The sequence below is a fragment of the Numenius arquata genome, unplaced genomic scaffold, assembly GCF_964106895.1.
Source record: "Numenius arquata unplaced genomic scaffold, bNumArq3.hap1.1 HAP1_SCAFFOLD_1464, whole genome shotgun sequence".
In the NCBI taxonomy this organism is placed as follows: Eukaryota; Metazoa; Chordata; class Aves; order Charadriiformes; family Scolopacidae; genus Numenius; species Numenius arquata.
In genome coordinates, this window is record NW_027414872.1 from 4,112 (window position 1) to 15,907 (window position 11,796).

At 68.1% G+C, this 11,796-nt stretch overlaps 1 protein-coding gene across 1 annotated transcript; it reads right to left on the minus strand.

The window, feature by feature from the left end:
* Positions 1-3,807: 3,807 nt before the first annotated feature.
* On the minus strand, positions 3,808-10,077 carry NPAS4 (neuronal PAS domain protein 4). Its single transcript, XM_074167355.1, has 6 exons — positions 9,880-10,077; positions 7,451-7,576; positions 7,208-7,310; positions 5,909-6,155; positions 5,339-5,448; positions 3,808-3,944 (listed from the first exon to the last, which is right to left on the minus strand). Exons 1-6 carry the CDS (start codon positions 10,075-10,077, stop codon positions 3,808-3,810), a joined length of 921 nt encoding a protein of 306 aa, XP_074023456.1.
* Between the last annotated feature and the right edge of the window lie 1,719 nt (positions 10,078-11,796).

Consider the following 11,796-nt stretch of genomic DNA (forward strand, 5'->3'; position numbering starts at 1 on the left):
CCCCCCATACCCCAAAAGGGACCCAAACACCCCCTTAAAACGGGACCCAGGCACCTGGGGACCCCCATCCCCGCTCCCAGGGGTGACACCCCCCCCCCCCATCTCCTGACCCCCCCCTCGACCCCCCCGACCCCCCCATGAGGGATTTGGGGATCCGGGCCCCCTAACTCCCCCCCCATACCCCGAAAGGGTCCCAAACACCCCCCTAAAACGGGACCCAGGCACCCGGGGACCCCCATCCCCGCTCCCAGGGGTGACCCCCCCCCATCTCCCGACCCCCCCTCGACCCCCCCTGACCCCCCCATGAGGGATTTGGGGGTCCGGGCCCCCCCCCCCTTACCTTGGCGGAAGGCGTCCTGGAGGCGGCTCTGGGGGAGTTGATACAACTCAGCGAAGGGGTCGCGGGGCGACCGGGGTTGGGGGGGGGGCAGGCGGGGGCCGCTGGGGGTCCCCCCCGAACGCCTGGGACCCCCCCGGTTGACGGCGGCGGTGGCCAATCCTTGGAGAAGGCGACGTAAAGCGGGGCCGGGGGGGGCCGGCGGGGGCGGGGGGGGGGGAGGTCTCGGGGGTGAGGAGGGAACCGGGGGTCCCCCCCGTGACCCCCCCGGGACTCTCGGGACTCGGGGGTAATTTTTCCGGGGCGGCTTCGGGGGGTTCGGGGGGTCCGAAGGCGAAGGGCGGAGCTTGCCGGGGGGTGTAAGGGGGGGTCCAGGTCTCGGTGGCTCCCCCCGGAGTCTCGGGGACCCCCAGGCCCGGCACAAGGCGGGGCCCCACGGCCAGCCCCACGGCGGCCCCCATGGGGGGGCCCAAGGAGGGGCCGAGGGTGGCCCCGAGGCCGAGTCCGGTGGTTCCGACGGCGGTTCCCACACCGGGGCCAAGAGGAGGGTCAAGGTTGGGGCCGAGGCCGAGGGTGGCTCCGGGGCCAAGTCCGACGCCGGATGTGACACCGGCTGCGACGCCGGATGCGATATCGGCTCCGCCCCCGAGTCCAACCCCGGCCTCGACGCCGGTTCCGAGAGTAGAATCAACGTTGGCTCCGACGGTGGCTCCGAGGGCGAGGCCAACGGCGGGGCCAATGTTGGCTCCAAGAGCGGCTCCAACGGCGAATCCAAGGGCGGAGCCGCCGCCGCCGGCTCCGATGCCGGCTCCGACGGCAAGTCCGATGCCGGCGCCAACGTCAGATCCAGGAGCGGAGCCGATGGCGGAGCCAACGTTGGCCCCGAGGCCAAGGCCGACGCCGGAGCCGACGTCAGATCCGAGAGAAGAGCCAACGTTGGCTCCGACACCGAGTCCAACCCCAACGTCAACATCGGATCCGAGAGAAGAGCCAACGTTGGCTCCAACACCAGCTCCGACGGCGAGTCCAACACTCGATCCAAGAGAAGAACCGACGTTGGCTCCGACGTTGGCTCCGACGGCGAGTCCAACACCGGATCCAAGAGAAGAGCCAACGTTGGCTCCGATGGTGAGTCCGACACCGGATCCAAGACTGGAGGCAACGTTGGCTCCAGAGGCAAGTCCGACACCAGATCCAAGAGAAGAGCCAACGTTGGCTCCGACGGCAGCTCCGACGGCGAGTCCAACGTTGGATCCAAGAGAAGAACCAAGGTTGGCTCCGACGGTGAGTCCAACACCGGATCCGAGACCGGAGCCAACACCAGATCCAAGAGAAGAGCCAACATTGGCTCCAACACCAGCTCCAACGGTGAGTCCAACACCGGATCCAAGAGAAGAACCGACGTTGGCTCCGACGGCGGCTCCGACGGCGAGTCCAACACCGGATCCAAGAGAAGAACCAACGTTGGCTCCAACTGCGAGTCCGACGCCGGATCCAACACCAGATGAAAGGCCGGAGCCAACGTTGGCTCCGAGAGCGGCTCCAAGGCCGAGTCCACCAGTGGATCCAAGACTGGAACCAACGTTGGCTCCGAGGCCAAGTCCGACCCCGGTGCCGACTCCAGCCCCCACGTTGGCTCCGACGCTGGCTCCGACGGCGAGTCCGACGCCAGCACCCACGTCGGATGGAAGAGCGGGACCCACGGCCCCGATGCCGAGCCCGACGCTGGCTCTGATGCCACCACCGAGACCAGGTCCCACGTTGGCCCCGACGCTGAGTGCAACGCCGGCTCCGAGACCGGGGCCAACGTCTGCTCCGCCGTTGGCTTGGAGACCAGCTCCAACGTCTTCTCCGGCGCCGGCTCCGAGAGCAGCTCCGATGTCAGCCCCGAGGTTGGGGCCGACATCGGCGCCGGCTGCCACCCCAAGGCCAACGTCCACCCTGATGCCGGCTCCTACGCCCATCCCCACTCCGGTGCCACCATCGGCGCCCAGACCGTGTCCAACACCGTCTCCAAGACCACGTCCAACGTTCACTCCAAGACCAGGGTCAACGTTGGCCCCAACGTTGCCTCCAAGACCGTGTCCGACGGCAGCTCCAAGACCAGGTCCCATGTTGGTGTCAAGACCAGGCCCCATGTTGGCTCCAAGACCGGGTTCAAGACCAGCTCCAAGACCGGCTCCAACATCAGGTCCAGCACCGGCTCCAAGACCAGGGTCAACGTTGGCCCCAAGTCCATGTCCAACATCGGCTCCGACGCCGCACCCAACGTTGACACCGAGGCCAAGGCCAATGCTGACGCCAACGTTGACTCCAATGTCATCTCCGAGCCCGGATCCAACGCCGAGGCCAACGCCGGGGCCACCAAGGTCCCCACCAGCTCCGATGCCGGCGCCGGGGAAGTCAAGACTGGGCCCAAAGGGTTCGGGGGGTCCCGGGGGAGCCTCGGCCGCCAGTTGCTGCCTCAGACACCAGGCCTCGGCCTCGCTGTGGGAGAGAACGGGGGGGTTATGGGGGAACTGGGGTGACCCCGGACAGCAGGGTCCCCCCCAGGGGAGTGGAGGGTGGTGGGACCCACGGATGCCATGTGGGGTGGGGAGCTCCTAGATGCCTGGGTCCCGTGCGGGGTGGGAGGTGGCCAGATATTGGGCTTCCCTTGAGGGTGATGGGACAACTTGGGGACACTCCCAATGGGGCTGGTGGGACCTCCTGGGGCTGGTGGGATCTCTAGGGCTGGTGGGACCTCCTGGGGCTGGTGGGATCTCTAGGGCTGGTGGGACCTCCTGGGGCTGGTGGGATCTCTAGGGCTGGTGGGACCTCTTGGGGCTGGTGGGACCTCCAGGGCTGGTGGGATCTCTAGGGCTGGTGGGACCTCCTGGGGCTGGTGGGACCTCCCAGACCCCTGGGTCCCCCAGGGTGAGCGGGGACCACCCGGACACCTGAGTCCCCTGGGGCCACCTGGACTCCTGGGTCCCCCAGGGTGACCTGGGACCACCCAGACACCTGGGTCCCCTTGGGCCACCTGGACTCCTGGGTCCCCTGGCCCTGGGAACATGGAGCCACCTGGACCTCTGGGTCCCCTGAGGGGGTGATGGGGCCACCTGGACGCCTGGGTCCCTTGACCCTGGGAATGTGGGGCCGCCCAAAAGCCTGGGTCCCCTGGGGCCACCTGGACACTTGGGTCCCCTGACCTTGGAGATGTTGAACCACCTGGATGCCTGGGTCCCCCCCAGATGCCTGGGTCCCCTGGGGCCACCTGGACTCCTAGGTCCCCTGGGGCCACCTAGATGCCTGGGTCCCCCGAGTCCCCCGGGGCTACCCCAGATGCCTGGGTCCTCTGGGGCCACCTGGATCCCTGGGTCCCCTGGTCCTGGGAATGTGGGATCACCTGGACACCTGGGTCCCCTGGGGTGAGCCGGGGCCACCCTCACCCCTGGGTCCCCCGGGTCCCCCCGGATGTCGGGGTGCACTCACCTGATGACGAAGTTGTGGGCCAGCAGGGCCGGTCCCTCGGGGCGCAGTCGGGCGTAGACCCAGGTCCAGCCCAGCCCGTCCTTGCGCTGCAGCCGCGTCACCAGCTCCCCCCGCGCCTCCGCCCCCGCGCCCGCTGTGGGGGACACGGGGAGGTCAGTGGGAAGAGGGGACGGGAGGGCGGTTGGGGACACGGGGACGTCAACGGGGGTGAGGTGATTGGGGGCGTTAGGGACACGGGGACATCGGGGATGGGGTGATTGGGGGTGTTGGGGGACACGGGGACATCGGGGGTGGGGTGACTGGGGGCGTTAGGGACACGGGGACATCAGGGATGGGGTGATTGGGGGTGTTGGGGGACACGGGGAGGTCAGTGGGAACAGGGGACGGGGAGGCGGTTGGGGACACAGGGACGTCAACGGGGGTGGGGTGATTGGGGGCGTTAGGGACACGGGGACATCGGGGATGGGGTGATTGGGGGCACTGGGGGGCCACGGGGACGTCAATGGGGACGACTGGGATGGGTGGGGACATCAGGGATGGGGTGTTGGGGGACACGGGGACGTCAGTGGGAACAGGACAGGGGGGGCGGTTGGGGACACGGGGACGTCAACGGGGGTGGGGTGGTTGGGGGTGGTTGGGGGGACACGGGGACGTCAGTGGGAACAGGACGGGGGGCAGTTGGGGACGTCAATGGGGACAACTGGAGTGGATGGGGACATGGGGACATCAAGAATGGGGTGATTTGGGGCGTTGGGGACATCGGTGGGAACGGGGACATGGGGGGGGGGGGCGGTTGGGGACACAGGGGACGTCAATGGGGATGGGGGGGGGACGACACCCTTGGGGACAGGGGACAGCCAGGGGAAAGGGAGACACTGGGGGACCCTGGGGACAGATGGGGAGGGAACGAGGAGACCCCAAGGGACCCTGGGGGGGGACGACAGGGAGATGCCAAGGAACCCAGGGGACAGTTGGGGGGGTGGGGGTGGGACATGGGGACCTCAGGGGACCCAGAGGTGATGTTGATACCCCAGAGGACCCAGGGGTGACACGGAGACCCCTGAAGACCCAGGGGTGACACGGAGACCCCAGGGGACAGGGGAGGGGACACGGAGACCCCGGGGGACCCAGGGGTGACACGGAGACCCCGGAGGACCCAGGGGTGACACGGAGACCCCGGGGGACAAGGGAGGGGACACGGAGACCCCTGAAGACCCAGGGGTGACACGGAGACCCCAGGGGACAGGGGAGGGGACACGGAGACCCCGGGGGACCCAGGGGTGACACGGAGACCCCAGGGGACAGGGGAGGGGACACGGAGACCCCGGAGGACCCAGGGGTGACACGGAGACCCCCGAAGACCCAGGGGTGACATGGAGACCCCAGGGGACAGGGGAGGAGACACGGAGACCCCGGGGGACCCAGGGGTGACACGGAGACCCCAGGGGACAGGGGAGGGGACACAGAGACCCCGGGGGACCCAGGGGTGACACGGAGACCCCAGGGGACAGGGGAGGGGACACTCACCGAGGCGCAGGTGCTGGCGGGCCACGTGGCCGAGGTCCTCGGGGTGCAGGAGCCGGTACCAGGAGCGACCCAGGAGCTCCCCCCGCCCGTAGCCCAGGTGGATGAGGACACTGCGGGGGGACACCACGGCGTCCCTCAACCTGGTGTGTCCCCTCACCCCCGACACCTGGGTCCCCCCTTCCAAACTCCTGCCCCACCCCCACCCCCTCCCCCAAATGCCCGGGTCCACTCCTGGAGTCCTGGTGTCCCCCCCGAACTCCTGGGTCACCCCAAAGTCCTGGGTCCCCCCCAACTCCTGGGTCCCCTCCTGGACACCTGGGTCCCCTCCTGGAGTGTTGGGTCCCCCCATACTCCTGGGTCCCCCCCAACCTCTGGGTCCCCCCCCAACTCCTGGGTCCCCCCCAGACACCTAGGTCCCTCCTGGACACCTGGGTCCCCCCCCAAACACCTGGGTCCCCCCGAACTCCTGAGTCCCCCCGAACTCCTGGGTCTCCCCAAACGCCTGGGTCGCCCCCAACGCTTGGGTCCCCCCAAACTCCTGGGTCCCCCCCCAAACTCCTGGGTCCTGACCTGTCGGAGACGTCGAGCAGGGCGAGGTCGGGAGCGTGGCGGCTCTGGAAGGCGGGCAGCAGGAGGCAGTCGGGGCAGGGCCAGGGCGGGGGGTCCAGGGGGGCGCAGAAGGCGACGAAAAGCCCCGGGGAGGCCCCGGGGGGGCCGGGGGGGGCCTGGAAGCGGCCCCGCAGCAGCACCAGCTTTCGCCCGGCGCTGGGACGGCGTGAGGCCCGAGAGGTGGTGAAGCGGCAGCGGAAGAGGCGCTCTGGGGGAGGGGGGATCCGTTGGTCCCTCTGGCCTCCCTCCATCCCTCCATCCATCCTTCCATCCCTCTGTCTGTCCATCCATCCATCCATCCATCCTTCCATCCCTCTGTCTGTCTCTCCATCCTTCCATCCATCCCTCTGTCCATCCTTCCATCCATCCTTCCATCCCTCTGTCTGTCCCTCCATCCTTCCATCCATCCCTCTGTCTGTCCCTCCATCCTTCCATCCATCCCTCTGTCTGTCCAACCATCCATCCATCCTTCCATCCCTCTGTCTGTCCCTCCATCCTTCCATCCATCCCTCTGTCTGTCCATCCTTCCATCCCTCTGTCTGTCCATCCATCCATCCATCCATCCATCCTTCCATCCCTCTGTCTGTCCCTCCATCCTTCCATCCATTCCTCTGTCCTTCCATCCTTCTGTCTTTCCGTCCATATGTCTCTCTGTCCTTCCTTCCATCCATCCATCCATCCATCCATCCATCCATCCATCCATCCATCCTTCTGTCCATCCATCCATCCATCCTTCATCCATCTGTCCTTCCATCCATCCTTCATCCATCTGTCCTTCCATCCATCCATCCATTCTTCCATCCTTCTGTCCGTCTCTCTGTCCCTCTCTCGCTCCATCCCTCCTTCCATCCATCCATCCATCCATCCATCCATCCCTTGGTTCTTCCAACCCTTCTTCCATCCTTCCTTCCATCCATCCCTCCATCCATCCATCCCTCCATCCTTCTGTCCATCTCTCTATCCCTCTCTCCCTCCATCCCTCCTTCCATCCATCCATCCATCCATCCATCCATCCATCCATCCATCCATCCCTTGGTTTTTCCAACCCTCCTTCCATCCTTCCATCCATCCATCCATTCATCCATCCATCCATCCATCCATCCATCCATCCATCCTTCCTTCCATCCATCCCTTGGGCCTTCCAACCCTCCGTCCCTCCCTCCATCCCTCTGTCCTTCCATCCATCCTACCCCCCAACCCCCTCCCCACCCCCCACGCCCCTCCCCCAGGCCCCGCCCCCCCCCGGGAGCCTCCACCCACCTGCCTGGGGGGGCCCGGGCAGGGTGAGCTGATGTCGCACCAGGGGGTGGTCGGCCGGATCCAGGAGGTCATAGATACTGTCACCTTGGGCCACCAGGTCCACCTGCATGGGGGAAGGGGGGAGGATCAGCACCCAGAGCCCCCCCAGAACCCCCCAACACCCATCACCCCGCGCCACCGGACCCCTCCCCCCCCCTCCCCCCCCCCCAGCCCCCGCCCCCATCCCCACACGCGGGTGCCCACCATGGAGTGCCCCAGGTGCTGCGCGACGTTGTCGGTGACGCCCACCAGCTTCCCCTCGCGGGTGACGGCCAGCAGGAACCCGGGCAGCGAGGCCACCAGGTCGGCCAGCTCTGGCCCCCCCAGCAGCTCCATGGGTGCTCCCCGCGCCGGGCCTGCAGGGGGGGGGGACACACGTGTCAGTACCCCCTGTGGCACCCATCACCCCTCCGGCAAGGTGCTCCCCCCCTCAACAACCCTGGGGCACCCAGGTGGTCCCAGCACCCAAAGCACCACCCACCGGTGGCACCCAAAGCCTTGCCCACGTGGACCCTTGGTGGCCCTGGCGGGACCTGGGTGGTCCCAGCACCCAAAGCCTCACCCACGTGGACCCGTGGTGGCCCTGGTGGGACCCACAGCAGATGGACCCATGGGTGTCCCCATCCCCAGTCCCCGACCCTGTCCCTGATCCTCAGCCCCCATCCTGGTCCCTGGTCCTGCTCCTTGTCCTGGTCCCTGACCCAATTCCAGCCCCGGTCCAAGTCCTGGGGTCTCGGTCCCTGTCACCGGTCCCCCCCCATCCCAATCCTGATCCTGGTCCTGATCCTGTCACCGGTCCCCACATCCCAGTCCTGATCCTGGACCCTGATCCTGGTTGTTGATCCCAGTCACTGCTCCCAGTCCCCCTGTCCCAGCCCTGATCCCAGTCCCCATCCCTGATCCCGGTCCCCGATCCCAGTCCCGCTCGTTGCTCCCGGTCCCTGTCCCCACTCCTTGTCACCGGTCCCTGATCCCAGTCCCTGTTCCCAGTCCCTGATCCCGGTCCCTGTCTCATTCACCCCATCCCAGTCCTGATCCTGGTCCCTGATCCCGGTCTCCCTGTCCCCGCTCCCTGTCCCGGTCCCCCTGTCCCAGCCCTGATCCCGGTCCCTGTCCCTGATCCCGGTACCGAATCCCTGTCCCTGGTCCCTGATCCTGGTCCCCGATCCCGGTCCCCGATCCCGATCCCCCATCCCGGTCCCCGATCCTGGTTCCAGTCCCTGATCCCGGTCCCTGATCCTGGTCCCTGTCATTGATCCCGGTCCCTGATCCCGGTACCGAATCCCTGTTCCCGGTCCCTGATCCCGGTCCCCGTCCCCGGTCCCCGATCCCGATCCCCCATCCCGGTCCCCGATCCTGGTCCCAGTCCCTGGTCCCGGTCCCTGATCCCGGTCCCTGATCCCGGTCCCCGATCCCGGTCCCCCATCCCGGTCCCCGATCCTGGTCCCAGTCCCTGATCCCGGTCCCTGATCCCGGTCCCTGTCACTGTTCCCGGTCCCCGATCCCGGTCCCTGATCCCCATCCCTGATCCCTGTCCCGGTCCCTGATCCCGGTACCGAATCCCTGTCCCCGATCCTGGTCCCGGTCCCTGATCCCTGTCCCCGATCCTGGTCCCGGTCCCTGTCCCCGATCCCAGTCCCGGTCCCTGATCCCTGTCCCCGATCCTGGTCCCGGTCCCTGATCCCGGTCCCCGATCCCGGTCCCGGTCCCTGATCCCGGTCCCGGTCCCTGATCCCTGTCCCCGATCCTGGTCCCGGTCCCCGATCCCTGTCCCCGATCCCGGTCCCGGTCCCTGATCCCGGTCCCCGATCCTGGTCCCCGCCGCTGTCCGCGGTGCTGATCCACCCCCCCCGCCGCCTCTGTCCGCGGTGCTGATTCCCCGCCGCTGTCCGCGGTGCTGACCGCGCGGTGCTGATCCCATCCCGGTCCCCTTCCCGTCCCCACGCTGGTGGCTCCCGGTGCCGTCCCCGTCCCCGTCCCGCTGCCGCCTCCTTTCTCCAGCCCCGCTCTCGGCTCCCCGTTCCCCGCTCCCGACCCTCTCCCATCCCGCTCTCGCTGCTCGGCCCCGGCCCCGCCGCTCCCCACAGCTCCCTGTTCCCGTCCCGATGCCATTCCCCGGTCCCAGCCCGGTGCTAATACCCGGTCCCATCCTGATACCGATTCCCGGTCCCTTCCCGGTGCTGATGCCCCGTCCTGTGCCTATGCCTGGTCCCATCCCGGTGCCAACACCCTGTCCCATCCCGGTGTCAGAGCCTGGTCCCATCCCGGTAACGATACCTGGTCCCATCCCAGTGCCCAGTCCCATCCCGGTCCCAGTATCCTGTCCCATCCTGGTCCCATGCCGGTGCCCGGTCCCATCCCGGTAACGATACCTGGTCCCATCCCAGTGCCCCGTCCCATCCCGGTCCCAGTACCCGGTCCCATCCTGGTCCCATCCCAGTACCCGGTCCCATCCTGGTCCCATCCCGGTGCCCGGTCCCATCCCGGTGCCTAGTCCCATCCCGGTGCCCGCTCCCATCCCGGTAACGATTCCTCCCTCCCCATCCCATCGCCAACCCCCCTCCCATCCCTACACCCATCCCGACCCAACCGTTCCCTCCCAGCACCCGCTTTCCTCCCCGGTAAATCCCGACGCCGCGGCGGCCGGCGAACGCACCGGGACGGAGGCAGGCGCCTTTGCGGGTGTAGATGCAGGCGAGGGCCATGACGTGCAGGTAGGAGAGCCGCGGCCGGTCGCCCTCGGGCAGCGGCAGGAGGTCGCGCAGGGCGCGGATCTCGGCGTTGATCTGGTCCCTCCGCGCCTTGGAGGCGCCTTTGGTGGAGCGGAGCATCCTCGCGCCGCGGCCGCGCCGCCCGCCCGTCCCTTATATGGCCCGCGCGGGCCCTGACGTCACCACCGCGTCACCACCTCCTTTGCCCCGCCCCGCCCCTTCGCTGGTTGATGGGGAGGGAGGGGGGCGGCCGCGTCAGCGCTGACGCGGGCGCAGCGCAGGGCGCGAGAGGCGGGGGGGGGGGGGGAGGAGGGGGGGGGGAAGGGAAAGGGGGAGGGGGGCGGCGCGCGGCGGCTTCGCACCGAAATAGGAGATGGCGCGCGGTGGGGGGCGGGGCCGGGGGAGGGGCGGGGGGCGGGACCTGCCCCCCTCGGCGGGAGGTGGGGGGGGGGGGAGCGGCAGAGGGAGGGTTTGGGGGCCAACGGGGGGCTCAAGGGATGGGGGGGGGGGGGGGGCAACGGAGGGAGGGGTGGGGGGGGGTGGAGGAGGGGACGGAGGGACGGACGGGTCAACGGGGGGGTGAGGGGGCCAACGGTGGGTCAAGGGAGGGGTGGAAGGTCCACGGAGGGGGTGGGGGGGGGGCTATAGGGGGATGGAAGGGCTCTAGGGGTGGAGGGAAGGATGGAGAGGGTCAACGGGGGATGGAAACGGTCAACGGGGGATGGAGGGGTCAACAGGGGGATGGAGAGGGTCAATGAGGAGATGGAGAGGGTCAATGGGGGGATGGAGAGGGTCAACAGGGGGATGGAGAGGGTCAACAGGGGGATGGAGGTGGCCAACAAGGGATGGAGAGGGTCAATGAGGAGATGGAGAGGGTCAATGGGGGGATGGAGAGGGTCAACGGGGGGATGGAGATGGTCAGTAGGGGATGGAGGGGTCAACGGGGGGATGAAGGAGTCAATGGGGGATGGAGCCAGTCAACGGGAGGCTGGAGAGGGTCAGTGGGGGGATGGAGAGGGTCAATGAGGAGATGGAGAGGGTCAACAGGGGGATGGAGGTGGCCAACAAGGGATGGAGAGGGTCAATGGGGGATGGAGAGAGTCAATTAGGGGCTGGAGATGGTCAGTGGGGGGATGGAGAGGGTCAACGGGGGGCTGGAGATGGTCAGTGGGGGATGGAGGGGGTCAACGGGGGGATGAAGGAGTCAACGGGGGATGGAGCCAGTCAACGGGAGGCTGGAGAGGGTCAGTGGGGGATGGAGAGGGTCAGTGGGGGATGGAGAGGGTCAACAAGGGGATGGAGATGGTCAAGGGCTAGAGGCACTGATGAAGGGGTCAACAGAGGGATGGAGGGATGGAGGGATGGATGGATCAACGGGGGTGGAGGGGCCAACGGGGGCAAGGAGGGGCTCAAGAGACGGAAGGAGGGATGGAAGGGGTCAGTGGGGGGATGGGAGGGCTCAAGGGGAGGAGGGAAGGATGGAGGGGTCAAGAGGGGGATGGAGGGCATCAACGGTTGGCTGGAGGGGGTTCAACGGTTGGCTGGAGGGGTTCAAGGGGTGGATGGAGGGGATCAAGGGAGGGATGGAGGGTCAATGGTGGGGGGGGGGGGGACGCGGAGGAGCCAACGGGGGGGGTTGAGGGGTCAACAAGGGGCTGGAGGCACCAACGAGGGGGTTGAGGGGTCAACAAGGGGCTGAAGGCACCAACGGGGGGGTTGAGGGGTCAACGGGGGGGCTGGAGGCACCAATGGGGGGGCTGGAGGGATGGACAGAGGGACGGGGGGGGGGCCATGGGGGGGGGGACGGGGGGGGGGGGGCGCAGAAGAGCTCAAGGGCCG

Coding starts and splice junctions, on each gene's coding strand:
- NPAS4 (XM_074167355.1), bottom strand. CDS start 10,077: ATGCTCCGCTCCACCAAAGGCGCCTCCAAGGCGCGGAGGGACCAGATC. Junction 5,449..5,908: donor CTGCTCGACGTCTCCGACAG/GTCAGGACCCAG, acceptor GTCCCCCCGCAG/TGTCCTCATCCACCTGGGCT. Junction 3,945..5,338: donor CCGCCAGCACCTGCGCCTCG/GTGAGTGTCCCC, acceptor TGTCCCCCACAG/CGGGCGCGGGGGCGGAGGCG.